Source organism: Rutidosis leptorrhynchoides, chromosome 3, assembly GCF_046630445.1.
Source record: "Rutidosis leptorrhynchoides isolate AG116_Rl617_1_P2 chromosome 3, CSIRO_AGI_Rlap_v1, whole genome shotgun sequence".
Taxonomy (NCBI): domain Eukaryota; kingdom Viridiplantae; phylum Streptophyta; class Magnoliopsida; order Asterales; family Asteraceae; genus Rutidosis; species Rutidosis leptorrhynchoides.
In genome coordinates, this window is record NC_092335.1 from 649112368 (window position 1) to 649135350 (window position 22983).

The 22983-nt window shown below is 35.9% G+C and overlaps 1 protein-coding gene and 1 pseudogene across 1 annotated transcript; both read left to right on the forward strand.

The window, feature by feature from the left end:
• LOC139902457 (uncharacterized) overlaps positions 1 to 22983 on the forward strand; it is a 186616-nt pseudogene that overhangs the window by 2834 nt on the left and 160799 nt on the right.
• On the forward strand, positions 12752 to 14048 carry LOC139896402 (probable disease resistance protein At4g27220). The gene is made up of 2 exons (XM_071879036.1): positions 12752 to 13892; positions 14002 to 14048. The coding sequence occupies exons 1-2, from the start codon at positions 12752 to 12754 to the stop codon at positions 14046 to 14048; spliced, it is 1188 nt and encodes a 395-aa protein (XP_071735137.1).

Genomic DNA, 22983 nt, shown 5'->3' on the forward strand with positions numbered 1-22983 from the left:
AATACCTTAGTTTGTATTCGAAATCACAGGTCATAGGTCAAACTTTAGTGAAACTTATGAAGTTAATCATTTTCCATCATGTAAACAACCTTAAATGATTATTTTTCTAAAAATACTTATACTTTGAGTTAAATCATGAAATTTTTATGTGTTATCATATTAATAGTAAAAATCATTTTTCCAGAAAATAAACCTCCAATTCAAAGTTTAAGATGGTTTTTAATTATCCAACCCAAAACAGCCCCCGGTTGCACTCCGACGTCGTAAATTCAGTTTTTAAGGTGTTCTTTGAAAAACCAAGTTATACCTTGTTAAATTAGCATATATTTAAGTTATATTACAGGTCTTGAAGTATTTTAAAAGTTAAGTTAGAAGGATCTATTTAGTTTGCAAACAAGTTTGAAAACATTCAAACTATGTTCTTGTTGTTAAAATTTTATACCACAAAATAAGATAGCTATATATATATGAATCGAATAAGGTTATGAACAAAGTTACTACCTCAAGTTACTTGGACAAGATTGCTGTAAAAGAGGAGTAAGAACCTAGAACCAAAAGGGTGATGGAATTGGATGAAAGATTGGAAGTAAACTTGTGTTCTTGAAAGGATTCTTGAAGTGTTTTTGTAAGGTTTTTCTTATGGTGTTTAAGTGATGTTTTTATGGCTAGATCTTCATGGATTTTAGCTGAATGGTTATGGAGGTTAAGGCTCTTAAAAGTGTGTGTGTTTTAGTTAAAGGAAATGTGTAGTAAAATGAAAATGGAATGGAGTATAAATGGTGGTGTAAAAGGTGTATAAGTTTGTAATTTTGTGAAAAAATCTTTTAATCATGTGAAATTGTCATACTAGATAACAAAAGTAGTTACCTTATACATAAGGCATTGAACAAGGGCTGGTTGGTGGTGATTTGATGTGTATATACCAATAGTAAATACGTATAGAAGCTAGGTATGATACGAGTACATGTACTCTAGATATACGTATAGAAATTTTGTGAAAAATGGAATGAGAATTCAAATATAGCTATCTTTTGTGAATATACTTATATTGTTTTATGTATTTAAGTCCTTAAAAATTGATTAAATACATTACATATACGATATATGTATAAACATTATAGGTTATAAGTATTTATGTCAAATAACGTTACGTATGGTTATCGTTTTGAAAACTTAAGTTAGTAGTTTCAAAATATACTTATAACTTATTGTTATTAATACAAAATAAGATATTAAAACATCCTTAGATCATGTTAAATATGTATATATACATATATATACACAAACGTATAATTATCATATATTATATAGTTCGTGATATCATCGGTCAAACTAGACGGTCAAACGTTGTGTAAAACTCATTTCAAAAACATAAGTCTCAACAATTTGGATTGCTTGTCATGTTGGTAAGGTTTAATTTATGTAAATATTAATCTTATAAGTATAGAATGATCGAAAAAGTGCGGGTCATTACAGTACCTACCCGTTAAATAAATTTCGTCCCGAAATTTTAAAATTGTACCTATTTTGCGTCATCGGGAAACAAGTGTGGATACTTTTGTTTCATTTGATCCTCTCGTTCCCAAGTAAACTCGGGACTCCTTCGAGCATTCCAACGAACCTTAACGATCGGTATGTTGCTCTGCTTGAGCCGTTTAACTTCACGATCCATGATTTCGATTGGTTCTTCGATGAATTGTAGTTTCTCGTCGACATGGATTTCTTCAAGAGGAATGGTGAGGTCTTCCTTCGCAAGACACTTCTTAAGGTTTGAGACGTGAAATGTATTATGTACTCCGGCGAGTTGTTGCGGTAACTCGAGTCGATAAGCTACCGGTCCAATGCGTTCGATGATCTTGAACGGGCCTACATATCTTGGGTTCAGTTTACCTCTTTTACCGAAACGTATTACACCTTTCCAAGGTGACACCTTTAGCATAACCATGTCACCGATCTGAAACTCTAATGGTTTCCTTCGGACATCGGCGTAGCTCTTTTGGCGACTACGGGCTGTTTTCAATCTCTCCTTGATTTGTACTATCTTCTCAGTCGTTTCGTGTATGATCTCGGGACCAGTTAATTGTCGATCTCCTACTTCATTCCAATAGATGGGAGATCTACACTTCCTTTCGTACAATGCTTCGAATGGTGCAGCTTTAATGCTCGCATGATAACTATTATTATACGAGAATTCTGCTAATGGTAGATACTTATCCCATCCGTTTCCAAAATCGATCACACATGACTTGAGCATGTCTTCAAGAGTATGAATTGTTCTTTCACTCTGCCCGTCGGTTTTCGGATGATATGCGGTACTCATATCCAAACGAGTTCCTAGTGCCTCCTGTAGTGATTGCCATAACTTTGAGGTAAATCTACTATCACGATCAGATATAATGGAAATAGGTATTCCATGCCTTGAAACTATTTCCATTATATATAATCGTAATAATTTCTCCATTCTATCCGTTTCCTTTATAGGCAAGAAATGTGCAGATTTGGTAAGACGATCAACAATTACCCAAATAGTGTCGTATCCCCAGGCAGTCTTTGGTAACTTCGTGATGAAATCCATGGTAATACCGTCCCATTTCCATTCTGGGATTTCTGGTTGTTGAAGTAATCCTGACGGCTTCTGGTGTTCTGCTTTGACTTTGGAACAAGTTAAACATTCCCCAACATATGTTGCAATGTCTGTCTTCAAATTAGGCCACCAATAATGCGTCTTAAGATCTTGATACATCTTTCCAACTCCAGGATGTATCGAGTATCTTGTCTTATGTGCCTCATTCAATATTAACTTCCTTAATCCACCCAACTTTGGTACCCAAATACGGTTTGCAAAATATCGAATTCCATCTTCCCGCATAACGAGTTGCTTCTCATACTTCTTCATTATTTCATTTCCTATATTTTCTTTAGTAAGTGCTTCTCGTTGAACTTCTTTGATTTGTGAGTTGAGATTCATGCGAATTTTTATGTTCATCGCTCGTACTCGAATTGGTTCTCGTTCCTTTCTGCTTAGTGCGTCAGCCACCACATTCGCTTTCCCGGGATGATAACGAATTTCACAATCATAGTCATTTATTAACTCGACCCACCTACGTTGCCTCATGTTCAGCTGTTTCTGATCAAAAATATGTTGAAGGCTTTTATGATCAGTAAACACAGTGCATTTAACCCCATACAAGTAGTGTCTCCACATCTTCAATGCAAACACGACTGCTCCCAATTCTAGATCATGCGTCGTATAATTTCGCTCGTGAATCTTCAATTGTCGGGATGCGTATGCAATAACTTTCTTCCATTGCATAAGAACGCAACCAAAACCTTGTCGCGAAGCGTCACAATATATTTCAAAATCATCGTTCCCTTCTGGTAACGATAAAATAGGCGCCGTAGTTAACTTCTTCTTTAGTAATTGAAATGCACTCTCCTACTCAGAAGTCCATTCATATTTCTTCCCTTTTTGCGTTAACGCTGTCAACGGCTTAGCTATTCGGGAAAAATCTTGAATAAACCTTCTATAATAACCGGCTAAACCCAAAAATTGGCGTATCTGCGTTGGTGTCTTAGGAGTCTCCCATTTTTCAATGGCTTCAATTTTTGCTGGATCAACCTGAATTCCTTTGCTACTAACAACGTGGCCAAGAAATTGCACTTCTTTCAACCAGAAAGCACATTTAGAAAATTTAGCATATAGCTGTTCTTTTCTCAACAACTCTAATATTAAACTTAAATGCTGCTCATGCTCTTGCTCACTCTTGGAATAGATAAGAATATCATCAATGAAAACGATAACAAACTTATCTAGATATGGACTACAAACTCGATTCATGAGGTCCATGAATACAGTTGGCGCATTCGTCAATCCAAACGGCATGACCAAAAATTCGTAATGACCGTAACGTGTCCGAAAATCAGTTTTCGGTATATCTTCTTCTTTGACGCGTAATTGATGATAGCCCGATCTTAGGTCAATTTTTGAGTACACACATGATCCTTGGAGTTGATCAAATAAGTCATCAATTCTCGGTAGTGGATACCGATTTTTGATAGTTAACTTATTTAATTCACGATAATCTATACACATTCGGAAAGATCCGTCTTTCTTCTTGACGAATAAAATTGGAGCTCCCCACGGTGAAGTACTTGGTCGTATGAATCCACGATCCAGTAATTCTTTTAACTGACTCTGAAGTTCTTTTAACTCGGACGGTGCAAGTCTATATGGAGCACGGGCAACCGGTGCAGCTCCTGGTACAAGATCTATTTGAAATTCTACAGATCTAAATGGAGGTAATCCCGGCAACTCTTCCGGAAATACTTCAGGAAAATCTCTTGCCACAGGCACGTCATTGATGCACTTCTCTTTTTCTTTCTTTTCGACTTTATTAACATGTGCTAAGATAGCATAGCACCCTTTCTTCAAACACTTTTGAGCTTTCAAATAACTAATGAGTTTTAGCTTTGAGTAACCCTTCTCTCCATAAATCATTACTGGCGTTTTATCCTTACGAGGAATGCGAATTGCCTTCTTGGCGCACACAACTTCAGCTCCTATTTTGGACATCCAGTCCATGCCGATTATTACATCAAAACTTCCTAATTCTACGGGTATCAAATCAATCTTAAATGTTTCTCCGGCTAAATTTATTTTACAATCACGGCAAATTTTATCGGCTTTAATTAGTTTACCATTAGCTAACTCAATCATGTACTTAGCATCTAGAGGTAATGATGAACAATTCAATTTAGCGTGAAAGTCTCTACACACGTAACTTCTATCAGCACCAGTATCAAATATAATAGATGCGGATAAGTTATTAATGGTAAACGTACCCGTAACAAGCTCCGGGTCTTCACACGCCTCTCTAGCATTAATAACAAATGCTCTCCCTCGTGCAGGTCCGATATTCTTCTCTGGATTCGGGCACTGGCTCTTATAATGACCCTGTTTCCCACATCCATAACAAGTAACAGTAGCCAAAGCAGTTCTATTTGCATTAGTGGCAGGAGTCTTGGTACCATTTGTATTTGTAACGAGAGCCCTACAATCTTCAGCAAGATGACCCTTTCGATTACATTTGTTGCATACCACATTACAGTAACCAGAGTGATGTTTGTGGCATCGGTTGCATAAAGGATTTTGTCCTTTATAACCAAAGCTTAAACCACTACCCGCACCTTGCGTGATTTCTTGTTTCTTAAAAGATTGTTGTTGGTTACCTCGATCATAATTTCCATTCCACTTTCTTTTGTTACCTGATACCCTCACATCAGTATTGGATACTTTCTTATCCATGATGACCTGATCCATTAGCTCGTTTGCCATGGTTATAGCTTCATGAATTGTCTTAGGTTTCGATGCTGTAACATTTGCCTTGACCTTTTTGGGCAAACCATCTTTGTACATTTCAATCTTCCGTTCTTCGGTTGGAACCAATTCTGGACATAGCAAAACTAATTCCATGAATCGCTGATTGTAGTTGGTGATTTCAGTACCAACAACCTTCAGACTTCGTAATTCATCTTCCAACTTCCTAACCTCGTTCCTTGGACAATATTCGTTGATTAACATTGTTTTGAATTCTTCCCATGGAGTATCATAAGCTACATCTCCTCCTACAGCCTTCACATAATTTTTCCACCACGTGAGTGCACTATCTTGTAAAGTGCACGATGCATACTTGGTCATGTCCTTTTCAACACAACCACTTATTTTAAACACAGTCTCCATCTTTTCTATCCACCGGGTTAAACCGATCGGTCCTTCCGTTCCACTGAATGATGAGGGCTTACAAGCTTGAAACGTTTTGTAAGTGCACCCCACACGAGGATTTGGGTTAACTGCAGCACCTCTTGCAGCCTCGACCCATAACATTCTGTCATTCACTCGCTGATTGATGAGTTCCTGGATTTCTTGTTCCGTCATTCGGTTCAATCGCGCCATATTCTTCTATAAGAATGAAAAAAAAAATAATTATTCACATGGAATATTATAGATGTAGTATGTATTTACAGTACATCGTAGCTTATTAATAATATGAACCAGGTATTATTATAAAAGCCTTTTCTTCTTATTAGCGTTTTATAATTATATCTAGGGTAGTACCTACCCGTTAATGTCCATACTTAATAGCTTAGTACAGAATCAATTACTACCATCTAAATAATACTTAACCATGGAAAATTATTGCATTTCACACTTCACTATTTTACATATGCTTATCTTACATCGAACATTAAGCAAACCACACTAATAATATTATACAAAACATTATATGATCCCATGGTTTAATACGGCAGCGCATCGTTTGGTCTATTTTCTAAGACGTTTAGGTTCAATGAATCGCCTAACGCTTATCCTAGCGGTCTGCCTGTATTTTGGCTGTGGGACTGAAGAACTAGATGCCGGGATAGAACGAATAGGAATAGCGGGAATAGGGGTGGTAGTGTCTAGTGGAGTTGGTGCCACATCATCCTTACTAAACTCAGGATTTGAATTTTCTAATTCATTAGCCTTTCGTTTCTTTCCTAGTTCGAACTTGTCTTTTGTAATTTCCTGTATTTCTTCCTCGGGTTCACTTTCCTTCTCGGGTTCACTTTCCTCCTCGGGTTCACTTTCCTCCTCGGGTTCACTTTCCGGGTTCTCTATAGTCGGTTCATCCGGAATTTGTGAGTCTTCCCCAAAGATATTATTTTCGTCATCGGATAGGTTAATGACTGAAACGCCATCTGAAGATTCTGATTCGGAGTCGCTGAATGTGATAATAAGTTTCGAGCCCGACATCTATCACATAACAACTAACCCATTAGTACTACATAATATTTACATATAAATTTTAACCAACAATGATAAGCAATGGTTTTTAAATCAGACCCGGTCAAAGTCCAGACTTACTAATGTATCCTATCGACTTATCAGTTAGACACACTAATGCAAACCTGGTTCGCTAAGACCACCGCTCTGATACCACATGTCATAACCCGTCCTTAACCATAAGAACGAGTTAGATAACGTATGATTTCATTGCGAGGTATTGACCTCTATATGCGACATTTTTAAAAGAACAACTGCATTTATTTTACATTACAAACCATAATTCTTATTTTAATACAAGCTTTAGACAATAAAAAGATGATTATCGTTTAGCGATAATCTTAGACTTACAAACTTTACATGTGATGATAACAATACGATTTCTAGCATATTTTACATTACAAATCCTCCGATATGCAGTTTTATTTTTGACACAAATATGCATACTCAAGATCTTGTTTAAATTCAACATGTTGCAGCGGAAGCTTTTAGTTATCACCTGAGAATAAACATGCTTAAAACGTCAACATAAAGTTGGTGAGATATAGGTTTAATGCCGGCAGCAATATATATATATATATATAGACCACAAGATTTCATATATAAACATTTTAATAAAAATATTCTAAGTGGTTGAGCACTTGGTAACCATACTTAACATTTAATCACGTCGCATATTCCCTTTATTATGAAATCTTACTACACCGTACCAAATGTAGTCACGAAACGAAGTACCGTGCAACCGTTGAATACTGGTCGTCCAGTCCGGTTGGGGTTGTCAGGCCCGATAGATCTATCAACAGGATTCGCGTTTACAATACCGCTGTAAATAATAGTTACCAAGCTACAGGGAAGTATGCCAGTGGTACAACTCAACGTAGAATATATTTTTCAGTTACTTGTGTCCATAACGTAAAACATAAAATACATGTATTCTCATCCCGAAATACTTAGAGTTTAAAAGTGGGACTATATACTCACTTTCGTCTTGAAGATATGTAATTTTGACTTGGTCTCCGATTGATATCACGAACCTATCCATATATAATATATCAATACCTTTTCTTTTTAAACAAACGTCACATATATATACTTATAATACTTTTAATACTTTTAATAATTCCTTAGTCCGTAGTTAGCAGTCCGATGTTAGTAATTCAATTTTAATGGTTCATTTTTAGGTGTTTAATAAACCCCCAATGAAATAAATAAAAACCCCCATCGTATATGTATTGGTCGAGATTAATCTTGACCCACGGTACCGGTGTTGTCAAATGACGTGTTGCGTACATAAAGTACCGGTGTTGTCAAATGACGTGTTGCGTACAATCATGGGATCTTATGATTAATCTTCTCGTATTGTTTACGGGTGATCCTGAACCATATAAAATTAAATTATGAGTACATATATATAAAATATCATGTTATTTTAAAAAGATGTGATTTATTTAATTTTCTCCAATTATTTTCGTAGCTAAACTAGTCTTAGATATCCGATCTCGTTTTGGTCATAGTTTCTTCGTTACAACTCCGTTTTCGTTGATTCAACTTGCCACTTCCTTGGATCGAGTCCCTCTTTAAGACTATGAACTGTAAATACCTTAGTTTGTATTCGAAATCACAGGTCATAGGTCAAACTTTAGTGAAACTTATGAAGTTAATCATTTTCCATCATGTAAACAACCTTAAATGATTATTTTTCTAAAAATACTTATACTTTGAGTTAAATCATGAAATTTTTATGTGTTATCATATTCATAGTAAAAATCATTTTTCCAGAAAATAAACCTCCAATTCAAAGTTTAATATGGTTTTTAATTATCCAACCCAAAACAGCCCCCGGTTGCACTCCGACGTCGTAAATTCAGTTTTTAAGGTGTTCTTTGAAAAACCAAGTTATACCTTGTTAAATTAGCATATATTTAAGTTATATTACAGGTCTTGAAGTATTTTAAAAGTTAAGTTAGAAGGATCTATTTAGTTTGCAAACAAGTTTGAAAACATTCAAACTATGTTCTTGTTGTTAAAATTTTATACCACAAAATAAGATAGCTATATATATATGAATCGAATAAGGTTATGAACAAAGTTACTACCTCAAGTTACTTGGACAAGATTTCTGTAAAAGAGGAGTAAGAACCTAGAACCAAAAGGGTGATGGAATTGGATGAAAGATTGGAAGTAAACTTGTGTTCTTGAAAGGATTCTTGAAGTGTTTTTGTAAGGTTTTTCTTATGGTGTTTAAGTGATGTTTTTATGGCTAGATCTTCATGGATTTTAGCTGAATGGTTATGGAGGTTAAGGCTCTTAAAAGTGTGTGTGTTTTAGTTAAAGGAAATGTGTAGTAAAATGAAAATGGAATGGAGTATAAATGGTGGTGTAAAAGGTGTATAAGTTTGTAATTTTGTGAAAAAATCTTTTAATCATGTGAAATTGTCATACTAGATAACAAAAGTAGTTACCTTATACATAAGGCATTGAACAAGGGCTGGTTGGTGGTGATTTGATGTGTATATACCAATAGTAAATACGTATAGAAGCTAGGTATGATACGAGTACATGTACTCTAGATATACGTATAGAAATTTTGTGAAAAATGGAATGAGAATTCAAATATAGCTATCTTTTGTGAATATACTTATATTGTTTTATGTATTTAAGTCCTTAAAAATTGATTAAATACATTACATATACGATATATGTATAAACATTATAGGTTATAAGTATTTATGTCAAATAACGTTACGTATGGTTATCGTTTTGAAAACTTAAGTTAGTAGTTTCAAAATATACTTATAACTTATTGTTATTAATACAAAATAAGATATTAAAACATCCTTAGATCATGTTAAATATGTATATATACATATATATACACAAACGTATAATTATCATATATTATATAGTTCGTGATATCATCGGTCAAACTAGACGGTCAAACGTTGTGTAAAACTCATTTCAAAAACATAAGTCTCAACAATTTGGATTGCTTTTCATGTTGGTAAGGTTTAATTTATGTAAATATTAATCTTATAAGTATAGAATGATCGAAAAAGTGCGGGTCATTACACCCAACTAGTCAAAGATTTGCCTATAGTTACCGAAGTTGATCTTAAATGTGAGGGGTGTGAATTGGGAAAAAATCACAGGTTGCCTTTCTCAAAATTTGGTGTGACAAGAGCCACACACAAGTTAGAAATCATACATTCTGACATTTGTGGTCCTATGTCTATACCATCCTGGAATGGCAACAAGTATTTTATACTTTTTATTGATGATTACACACGGATGTGTTGGGTCTATTTTCTCAATAATAAAGCTTCAGTTTTTTCTATCTTCAAGAATTTCAAGAAACTTGTTGAAGTTCAAAGTGGCAATACTTTGCGTATTTTGAGAACCGACAATGGTGGAGAGTATACTTCAAATGAATTTGAAGACTTCCTTCAACAACAAGGAGTAATTCATCAGGTCACGGTTCCATACTCGCCACAACAAAACAGAACCGTTATGGAGATGGCAAGATCAATGATTTTCGAAAAAAATCTAACCAAGACATTTTGGGCAGAAGCCGTTGCAACTTCTGTGTATTTGCTCAATAGATTAGCAACAAAAGCTGTGAGTAATAAGACTCCAGTTGAAGCTTGGTCAGGAATCAAACCTTCAGTCAAACATTTGAAGGTATTTGGTTCAATTTGTTACTATCATATTCCAGATGTCAAGAGGACAAAACTTGATGCTAAAGCTAGAAAAGGAATTTTTGTTGGCTATGCGACTGAGTCAAAGGGATATAGAATATACGATTTGACTGATTGTAAAATTGCAATTAGTAGAGATGTGACTGTTAATGAAGGAGCCTATTGGGATTGGAATATAAAAGAAGTTAAAAGGCATGAAGCTTCTATTTCAAGTCTCCAAAATGAATCTCATTATGATGATCCAGAATTTGATGTCGAAGACACAACTGACACCGAAGTTCTGAGAACCAGAACAATTGCTGCTGTATACGAGTCTTGTAATCATGTTATTATGGAGCCCGAAAGCTATATTGAAGCTTCCAAACACGATGAATGGAATGAAGCCATGAAAGCAGAACTTGAAATGATTAAGAAAAATAAAACATGGAAGCTTGTTGATTTGCCAAAGGGTAAGAATGCAATAGGTGTCAAATGGGTGTTTAGAACTAAGTTTCAACCTGATGGTTCAGTTCATAAACACAAAGCAAGGTTAGTAGCGAAAGGATATTCTCAAATTGCCGGTGTGGATTTTAGGGAGACTTTCGCTCCAGTTGCTCGTCATGACGTGATCAAGTTATTGTTAGCTGTAGCTGCTCAACGCAATTTGAAAATTCATCATCTTGATGTGAAATCTGCATTTTTGAATGCTGAACTTGAGGAGGAGATTTATTTAAAGCAAACTCAAGGCTTTGAAGTAGTCGGTCAAGAAGATAAAGTATACAGACTATATAAGGCACTTTATGGTCTAAAGCAAGCACCAAGGGCTTGGTATTCTAAGATTGATGCTCATTTGATAAATCATAATTTCAGGAGGAGTCCAAATGAGTGAACTCTTTATGTGAAACAATTAAATTCTCAAGAGGTACTGATTATCTCTCTTTATGTTGATGATTTACTTGTGATCGGGAGCAACGATAATCTAGTTGAGGAGTTCAAGAAACAAATGAAATCTGAATTTGAAATGTCAGATTTAGGACTCGTGCATTATTTCTTGGCATGAAAATTAATCAACAAACTAGTGGTGTTTATATTTCTCAGAAAAAGTATGCAAGTGACATGCTCAAGAGATTCAACATGTTTTCATGCAAACCAGTCACATCACCACTTGTTTTAAATTGCAAGTTGTCTAAAGAAGATGGAGATAAGATAACTGATCCAACTCTATACAGAAGTATTATCGGAAGTCTATTATATTTGGCAATCTCAAAACCCGATTTAGCTTATGCAGCTAGTTTCTTATCAAGGTTTATGACTTCACCAACTAGTTCTCACTTGGGAGCTGCCAGGAGAGTCTTAAGATACTTAAAAGGTTCTCTTGATCTGGGGATTATGTTCGAGAGAAAAAAAGATGTGAAACTTGAAGGATATTCTGATAGTGATTGGGCTGGAAGTGTTGATGATATGAAGAGTACTTCTGGTTATGTTTTCAATCTTGGTTCAGGTGCATTTTGCTGGAACTCAAAAAAGCAAAGCGTTGTTGCACAATCTACTGCAGAGGCGGAATATATTGCAATCGCGGCTACTGTGAATCATACTGTTTGGATAAGAAAGCTGTTGTCCGACTTGGATCTTACACAAGACAGTCCAACAGTCATCTATTGTGATAACAAATCTTCTATTGCTATAGCAGAGAATCCGGTGCAACACGGAAGAACAAAACACATCAATGTCAAATAAGAAGATTACAAACTAAGTTAACAGAAGAGTAAGTTGCCATTTAAATACCATGAATTTTCTATTTTAATCATACCATTAGTATTTTTATGTTTGTGTATTCGGATTTGCAGAGCCAAACTTGTAGATAAAGGTATTTGATCATAAAATGTTTAAATGAAAAATATAGTTCCAACCTGATTCGTTGCTAGAAATGGAAGAATGAAATAATGTTGTGATTGTTATAGTAATTTGTTAAGCTCTTCTGAATGTCTATTATTTTGAGTGTTGTAGTGATTGTTTGGTATTGTAATTTGTGTTTATTGTATTTGAATCTTATTATTTGATTTGAAAATGTTTACATTGATTTTTTTGATATAATTAAGTTGATTACAAATTACAATAAAAGATAGGGTAGAAAACTTACATGTGTGTTCTAATGTATGTAGTTTGGTTGGTTTATTCTTCCTTAACATTATGCAGATCTCCTATCTCTCATGGGAATCAATGAATCATGTTCATTCCACAAGCAAATATTGAAATGGCTGATGGGGTCGTTACATCAATTGCTGACAAAGTAATCGACTCAATGTTTGTTGTCGCAAATAAGGAGATTGATTACATGTGGAACTGCAAACAACATGTTCAAAACTTCAAAAGTGAAGTTCAAAAGCTCAAAGATATGAAAGGAAGGATTCAACAAAAAATAGAATTAGCTAAAGATAAAGGAGATAATCTCGTTCATGGTGTGGAAGACTGGGTCAGCGCAGTTGATGCTGAAATATTGAAGGCCGAAGAATTTGTTACAGAAGAAGGTAATGCAAAGAAGACATGCTTTGGAATTGAATTGTGTGGTAATTGGAGCACTCTTCATCGTTACGGTAAAAAGGCAACACATACTGCACCTCTTACGGAGCTCCAAGAACATGGCAAACCTTATGAAAGTTGTGTATCTGTGGATACTCCTGCACCTGGAATACTTGACTGCTACCAAAACAAGAATCTTATTGATATTTTGACCTACAATTCAGCTTTGGATAATATCATTAAAGCTATTAATGATAATAGCAAACAAGTTATTGGAATCTATGGTGTAGGAGGTGTAGGAAAAACTACATTGACCAAGGAAATTGCTTTAACGGTAAAGAATATGTTTGCTGATGTTACATTTACAACTATATCTAAAAAGTTTGATGTTGAAAAGATCAAAAAGGATACTGAAAATGCAAGAAAGAGAATTATAAATGGTGACAAGATTCTAATCATATTAGATGATGTGTGGGAGGAATTGAATTTAGATGAATTGTGCATTCCGTGTGGTATTCAACACATGAACTGCAAAATTTTATTGACATCTAGAAGCAAACATGTGTGTGAGAATATGAATGCTCAGAGTGTAATCTGTGTGAACTCTTTGCCATTAGAAGAAGCATGGATTCTTTTCAAACATGTTGTTGGTGACAAACTGGAGACCGACACCGATTTGACTTCAGTTGCAAGGGATGTTGCTAAAGAATGCGGGGGATTGCCACTCGTTATTGACGTGATTGGAAAAACTTTGAAAAACAAAGATGTCGATGCAACAATAAAGACGGTATATAACCGTTTGAAGCTAAGCTATGATTTTCTTGAAAGTGAAGCCCAATGGTGCTTCTTACAGTGTAGTTTGTTTCCAGAAGACGGTAATATCTTGTTGGAATACTTGGTACTTTACAGGGTAGGTTTGGAAAAGTCTAAGGAGATTGAAATCTCTTCAGGTGTTTTTTTTTTTTTTTATTTTATTTTATTTAGAAGATAGGCAAGAACTTTTAAAGTTCAAGGAAAAAATTATGAAATAGATAGAAGGTTGAGAAAGAGAAAGATTGAGATTTGAGATGTTTATTGATTAATCACAACGACGACTAGCGACTAGCGGCTAGGAAGAAAAGGACACAAATGTAGGATCGTGTAAACAGGATTAAATGATCTTAAATTCAATAACGAGTGCTGAAAATCTCGTTATTGGGTTTTATATTCAAAACTCAATGAAAACCTTTGATCTTAATGAAAAAATTGACTTAGATATGTTAAAGATCAACTATATTGAATGCTAGAACACCAGGGTATCGAATTGTACGTGTAGAATAGGTTAGGATTCGTAACCCTAACAATGAACCCAAAATACCCATTAAATATACACAGCACATTACAACCGTGCGGTTGCACCTTGCAACCATGCGGTTGCCTGTCTAACCGTACGGTTGCATTCCTGCAACCGTGCGGTTGCATATCAGCAGAGAAAGTTAAACAATAAACCACTTTAACTTGATCATAATGAACTCGGGGACTAAATATGCACCAAAAAACTCCCCCTAGGAACCAGTTCATTATCTAAAATCATAAGCTGTACTTTCCCTGCAAAACAACTAAACACACAGTCAAACACATTCAATAATATGACTATTAAGACGTTAAAATCAAGTTATTACAACCAAATCGAACTTAATCTAAAAGAAAACGTTCAAGTTCAAGTTCACAGTTCATGAAATCAAAAATATAAGATATACATTAAGCATATTCAGTTAACCTAGTCATATATTACACAAATTTAAACATCCCAGTCCATCAAGTTCATAACTTACATACTATCAAGCCATAATCAAAAAACAAAGTCACCAATATTACATAGACAAATTTCATCAAGAGATCACCAAAAGACAATCATCAATACCAAATAACCACTTAAGCTGCATACAAGACCTCAGCTTCCACCTCTTCCACATCTGTTGGATGCACCAACTCATCATCATCATCAAAGAAATTGTTCAGCAGGAACCCATAAGGCAAACCTCGATCCGTAGACGCAGGCAGCCCTACCATTCTTTTCGCTACAACATAAGCAAAGTTGAAACGAATTTGACTAACCAAACACATTAACATTAGAACTTCAGTCATAGTCAGCTCTAAATCATCCTCATCTCTAAACATAACATTTCTCTTGATAATTCTCATCATCTGTCTGTATTCATCCAGAATGTTTTCCTCTCTGATGATTACGGGTCCCCTTCTTGGCCACTTGAACCCATATTTACACAAGCCAGAGACAAAACCAAATGAAGAAAACAAGTTTCCAGTTGCTAAATTTCTAGGAGCAATGTTTATATCCTTGCTCATGCTGAAGAACTTAAAATCACCATCTGGTATATCTAGTTCTCAGCAAACTCTTCTAAAGTCCAGTTATAGGGATACCCAAACATAATCAGATGAATACTTTTCACTTTTCTCTCATTAAACTCAAAGTTTGTATAGAACTCCCTAATGAGCTTAGGGTAATAAGTCATATCTCGATGAAGAAATGCTCCAGCACTTATCCCCCTCCAGTAAGCAGAAAAAACTGGTTGAGCTCTCACATGACACCCTGTAAGGATAGCACGATCAGCAATCAAATTTCTTCATTGTATGATAGCACTCTCAGTTTCACTCTGAGACACCCTACGCGATGCTCTGTTCGCCATAGAAAGGAACTATAACACACAAAACTCGAAGATGGTTAAAACAACCCATTGAACTGACAATAAAAAAAAACAAAAAAAATGATCAATTTGAACTTTGAATCTGCTGTGCAACCGTGCGGATGCACATAATAGTACTTGGTTGCACGAACAACCGTACGGTTGCAGGGTGCAACCGTGCGGTTGCATTCATTCGAACTGTTAGGGTTTTCAAAACCCAAATTCACCAAAACGAGTATTGATCATCAAATAAATCATTGTAATAGCATCTAATACCTCCGATTAGCATGTTTAAAACAACAATTTCAGTTAAAACACATCAACACTCTCTGTATTGATCTTAAGTTCATACAAAATAAAAACTAATTAAAACAAGAGATTTAAAGGATGAAATAGAACCTGTTGTAGATGAAATTGATGAGAAACTCAAGTTGAATCAGAAAAACAAGATCAAAAGCTCCCCTTAGCACTTTGCAATTTTTGAAGAATTTAACACTTAACCAAATAAGAGTACAAACAACCCATGGTTCTGAGTTTGGGTATTTATACCCATCCTGCAACCGTACGGTTGCAGGGTTGTATCCGGCCCAAAAATTATGCAACTGTACGGATGCAATGTGTAACCGTGCGGTTGTACATGAAGTTCAAAAACTCTTAACTTACACTTATCCAGGCGGTTACATGGTGTAACCGTGCGGTTGCATTGTGTAACCGTCCGGTTGCAATTAAATCCTTAAAATTTTAGTTTTCAATTCTTGTCTTTTCTGACTTTAATTCTCAACCAATTCATCACACATCCTTAAATTAGTCCATAAAATCTCAACCTTTTTCTCATCAATACTCGATCCAAAAGTATTTTAACCTAAGTCAAATAAATTAATACCCAACTTAATGCACTTTTCGTTTTACGGATCTCTACCACTAACACTTTCACACTTGCTTACTCCCCCTGGTCCACACATACTGAGTTTATGAAGTAACCATCAACTGATATGCAAATGAAACATGCAAAGGTATTAAAAACATTCTAACTAAATTTCTTTTTATTTTATAAATGCAAACTACAGAAAAAGAAAAATAAAATAATGCAAGCTGATATTGCTCAATAACATTATATATATCTATCGCAATATCGTATAAAATACTCTCGAATCAAGGATACTGAAAGCGTTTCTACAAGTGATAGGCCAAGATATGCAAATTTGTATCGGAGAGTAATTTGTAAAGAGTTTTGATGATTTATGACCGTTTTATGAGTTGCAATATCATAATGGTTGATCCCGATGCAAGATAAGGTCAAGTTAGCACTCTAAAATGATAAAACAACGCTTCAGATATGTTGGACTTCGTCCAAAATGATTGGGGTTTCGTCCAAATGAAAGGAGATTACAAAGAAAATAAGACAGTAACCAACAGTACATCTGGACGTCGTCCAAGATTACTGGACGCCGTCCAGCTTTTCACACTTAGACGCCGTCCAAGATTGTGGGACGCCGTCCAAGCCTTAAATACGGGATGCCGTCCAGAATCTAGGACGCCGTCCAGAAGTAGGTTTCAGCTACTTTTGACTTTCTGACCTACTTTCTCCACTTTATAATCTAATGATTGAAGACCAGTTTTAGAAGTACGAACCAGAGAATACAGAGACAAATTTTGGGAGCAATATTGGAGAACTCCAAGCTCTTGGAAGAGGCTCAACATCAAGGCATCAAAGATCAAAACCTTATTCATCCAAGAACTCATTGTTCTTGTAGGTTATTTCTTGTTCTAAAGCAATGATTTCCATTGATAATCTGATTGTTATGTTGTCTGTCACAATGATTGTTGGCTAGTTTCTATAATGTTTGTCTAGATTAATAACCGAGGTATTGGATGTAATCTTATTGATTGTATGTATTATGTGTGAAAGATTGAAGCTTGAATTAAAGAACCATGCTTATGGATGTTTAATCATTTGTATCTAGTTAATTGATATGTTGTTGATAAAGAAAACTCTTGTTGATGTATCATATTGATTTACAATCAACTTGTCTTAGATTGATTGTTTACTAAACCGGACCAAGGGGGTAAATTAGATCAATACGATTAAACGATATAGGAATGAATTGTGTAGAGCGAACGCAAAGACAATTGTTATTTAAGTCTTTGATTTTGCTAATCAACTAGTCACAAACGAAAAGGTCTAGGTAATAGGGAACCCTCACTTAGTACTTCTAGTTTGAGTACTCACTAAAGAGAACTCTTGGCGGGTCGATTTAAGTGATTAGCATATTTCATAGTTATTTGATTACAAACACAAGAACTATAGAGAAAATGGAACCCTTGATCTTGTAATTGTGTTTGCGTGTTTATTTAAGAGAACTCTTAGTGAACCTATTAGATAACTTACACACATAATCATTCAATCAGGCCTTAATAGCAAAACTTACATCCAATACCGAGGGTAAAATATCTAGACGAACATTTCATTTCTTTGATCCAAATCAAACTATCTTACTTGCTTTCTTTGCATTTGTTTTCATTATAAACTTAAAAGACCAAAAATATTGTTTTTACTTTTTAACCTTCTCTGATTTGGCTAAATCGTTAAATAGCCACAAAAACATAATATCTTGTACTTTTAAGTTTCATTTACTTAGTTAATCATAATATAGTTTCTAATTCTAGTTTGGCTAATATAACTGTCCTTGGAAAGATACACGGAACTAAACCATTATTTATACTACTACACGATCGGGTACACTGCCCGTTAGTGTGTAACAGTCTTTTTAACCGGTATTTTTCCATACAATAATTTATATACCTGATTTCGCACATCAAGTTTTTGGCGCCGCTGCCGGGGACAGTTTTGTGTCAAAATAGAATTATTGACTAATTTGTGATTAAGTAGTTTCTTAATTATTTTTAATTTATTAATAGTCTTTGAATTTTAGACTTATAGAATCGATGCATTTAATAGTTTTGTTAGTTGTGTGATTGACAGATTTTAGGTTGCATATGCCACATACCCGAAGTTCAGATTCTCCATTACTTACACCGCTTACGGAACCTGATAGAAAGCTTGGTAGGATCCCGAAAGAAGTACTTGAACTTTTTGAATCTTCATCAAAACAGGAAACTTTTGATACAGAATCAAGTACAACCAAGCCGAGATATTCTGAATTTGGTGAGCCCGTTCCTCCTCCAAAATTTGAAATGGAAGGAGAAGCAAGACCGGTGGTACCAAGACAATCAATGGCGGCCAAGATGAAGGCAACCCGAACCGGACAAGGTAGTGCCATTACTCCACCCACTGGTGAGGTAAATTTTGAAATAAAAGGACCTATTCTTCAAATGATTAATAACAGGTGTCAATTTGGTGGTGGTCCGAATGAAGATGCAAACGAACATATTCGTCTTTTTCAAGAGATATGTCTTCTTTTCAAACTTAAACCAGAAACTGACCAGGCCATATTTTTAAGACTTTTCCCATGGATACTCCACGGAGAAGCACGAAGTTGGTTGGATTCATTGGCCGAGGCTACGATAGAAACTTGGGATGGTATGTTGGAAAAATTTCTTAAGAATTATTTTCCAGCTTCTAAGTCCGCGAGACTCCAACACGAAATTACCCAATTCTATCAAAAGCCGATGGAAACCTTGTACGAAGAATGGAATTGATTTTTCAAAATGCTGAGAGGTTGTCCAAACCATGGTTTGGATACTTTCCAAAAAGTCCAAATCTTTTACAAGGGTTGTGATGTTGCAACCCGAATTTCCATTGATCAAGCGTCCGGAGGTTCACTCATGGACAAAACCGAGCAAGAGGCTTATGAGATAATCGAGAAGCTAGCCGATTATTCTCATGAGTGGCATCAAGAACGACCAATTACTTGTAATGCTCAAGTCCAAAGCGCCGGTGCTTATGATGACCTTAGTTCCCTAAGTGTGAAAATAGACGGTGTTGCTCGAAACATGGACAAAATCACCAAGGAAATTCATAGTATGAAGTAGGTTGTGAATACTGTGGTGGACTCCATTTAGGGAAAGATTGTGATGCCGGTCTAACAATGGCTCAAAAGAAGAAGTGGCTTTCATAAGGCAAAGAAATAATAATCAATTTCAAGGAAGAGCCCAGTTTAACCGAAACTTCAACAACCCCTACAACCCTCAAGGTCAAAATTCCAATTACCAACAAGGGTCAAGTAGTGGGTACCAACAACAAACTCCGGGTTTTTATCAAAAACCCCAACAGGAAGAAAAAAAGTCAAATTTGGAGAGTATGTTGGAAAAGTTGATTGCATCACAAACCCAGCTTGTTACAAACATAAATCAAATGAACGAGAAAAACGAACACCAATTTAGGAACCAACAAGCCTCAATTCAGAACTTGGAGAAGCAAATGAGTGGATTAGCTAGTTAATTAGTGAGAGAAAACCAAGAAGTTTACCGGGCGATACCAATAAAACCCCCCGAAATGAGCACGCCAATGTTATTACCACACGGAGTGGTTTAGCATACGATGCTCCAAGAATGCCCGAAAATTCTGATTTCAATGTTTCGTTGAACCAAAATGATGAACCGGTTAAGGATCCGGAACAAGTGGTTGAAAAGGAAGAACGGGAGAAACCCGTAGTGAAACCATATCAACCACCGCTCCCATACCCAAGAAAGCAACAACAAGAAAGGCTAGAGGCCAAAAGGTCAAAATTCCTAGATATGTTTAAACAAATTAACATAAATATGCCTTTCATTGATGTAATCTCAGGTATGCCCAAGTATGCTAAGTTCTTAAAAGACTTACTTACTAATCGGAAGAAAATGGAGGAACTTTCATCAGTCACCATGAATGCTAATTGTTCCGCAATTTTGATGAACAAAATACCAAAAAAGTTAGCAGATCCTGGAAGTTTTACCATACCATGTCTTCTAGGAGATTTGGAATGCATTAAAGCATTAGCGAATTTAGGGGCTAGCATTAATTTGATGCCTTATTCATTATATGTTAAGCTAGACCCCGGGGTACTAAAACCAACCCGAATGGCAATTCAACTAGCGAACCGCTCTGTTAAATTCCCTCGTGGAATTTTAGAGAATATGTTAGTAAAAGTGGGTACCCTAGTATTTCTGGCCGATTTTGTAATTTTGGACATGGAGGAGGACACACGTGTGCCTCTTATATTGGGTCGACCTTTCATCAATACCGCTAGAGCTATGATAGATGTTCATGGGTAGAAATTGACCCTTAGCATTGAGGATATTAAGGTCACCTTTTCCGTTGACCATGCCCTGCAATACCCTGAGTCTACTGATAATCAATGTTATTATTTGCAAACGTAGACACATATTCAGAGTTGTTTCAGGAATTTCCAGAATTGCAAGGTTTGGGAGAATGCATTTTTGCGGAAGGTGATGAATAGAACATGGTGGAAGAAGTGGAGATGTTGACCGCTTTGATGGCTAACGGTTATGAGCTAAATGATGAAGAATACAGAAAGTTGGATTTAAAAAATGAGTACCGATGTAAAACATCGGTTGAAGAACCTCCCGTTTTGGAACTGAAGCCACTTCCAAGTCACTTGGAATATGCTTACCTTCAAGAGGATTCTACTCTCCCGGTTATCATTTCATCCGAACTCTCTGTAAGTGAGAAGTCTAAACTTGTTTCCGTGTTAAAAGCCCATAAAACGGCTCTAGCGTGGAAAATTCATGACATCAAGGGTATAAGTCCTTCTTATTGTACGCATAAGATTTTAATGGAAGATAACTATAAGCCATGTGTACAAAGACAAAGGCGACTGAACCCTAATATGCAAGAAGTCGTTAAAAAGGAGATTGTCAAACTCCTTGACGCAGGTCTTATTTATCCAATTTCGGATAGTCCTTGGGTGAGTCCGGTCCAATGTGTACCCAAAAAGGGTGGCATGACCGTTATCACCAATGAAAACGATCAATTAATTTCCACCAGGACTATCACGGGTTGGAGGGTATGTATTGATTACATAAAATTAAATGATGCTACCCGAAAAGAACATTTTACCCTTCCTTACATTGATCAAATGTTGGAAAGGTTGGCAGGAAAGAATTTTTATTGTTTTCTTGACGGTTTCTCAGGATATTTCCAAATCCCTATAGCACCCGAGGACCAAGAGAAAACCACCTTTACATGCCCTTAAGGTACTTTCTCCTATCGACGTATGCCCTTTGGCTTATGCAATGCTCCTGCCACCTTCCAAAGGTGTATGGTAGCTATTTTTCATGATATGATTGAAGACTTTATGGAAGTATTCATGGATGACTTTTCAGTCTTCGGTGATTCTTTTGATTCATGTCTTGATAATCTTGAGCGTATGTTGATTAGGTGTGAAGAATCTAATCTTGTACTTAACTGGGAAAAATGCCATTTTATGGTAAAAGAGGGCATTGTTTTAGGTCATAAAATTTTCTCTGCGGGACTGGAGGTGGACAGAGCTAAAGTGGAAGTCATAGCTAAATTACCACCACCATCGAACGTGAAAGGTGTAAGAAGTTTTCTGGGGCATGCCGATTTCTACCGTCGGTTCATTAAAGATTTTTCTAAAATTGCAACCCCAATGAACAAACTTCTTGAAAAAGACGCTCCATTTGTCTTTACGGACGAATGTCTTAACGCCTTTAACCTCCTTAAAGCAAAACTCACACAATCACCCATTCTCATATCGCCGAATTGGTCAATTCCATTCGAACTTATGTGTGACGCTAGTGACTTTGCTATTGGTGCCGTCTTGGGCAAAGAATTGAAAAACATTTTCAGCCCATTTATTATGCTAGTAAGACATTGCAAGGAGCCCAACTTAATTACACTACCACCGAGAAGGAACTCCTGGCAATTGTCTTTTCGTATGATAAATTCCGATCTTATTTGTTACTAGCAAAGACGGTTGTCTATACAGACCATTCAGCATTAAAGTACTTGCTTGCTAAGCAAGATGCTAAACCCCGGTTAATAAGTTGGGTCTTGCTTGTGCAAGAATTCGACATTGATATTAAAGATAAAAAGGGGGCTGAAAACTTAGCTGCCGATCACCTTTCTCTCCTTGAGAACCCGAATCTTGAGGTTCTCCATGAGACTGTTATCCAAGATAACTTTCCGGACGAAAATCTCATGAAAATTGAGAAAATCGATGATCCTTGGTTTGTTGACATAGCCAACTATCTTGTAGGAGGGTACTTAGAAACCGGTTGGTCACATCAGAAAAGAAAAAAAATTCTTTAGTGACCTGAAATACTACTTCTGGGAAGACCCGTATCTTTTTAGGCGTTG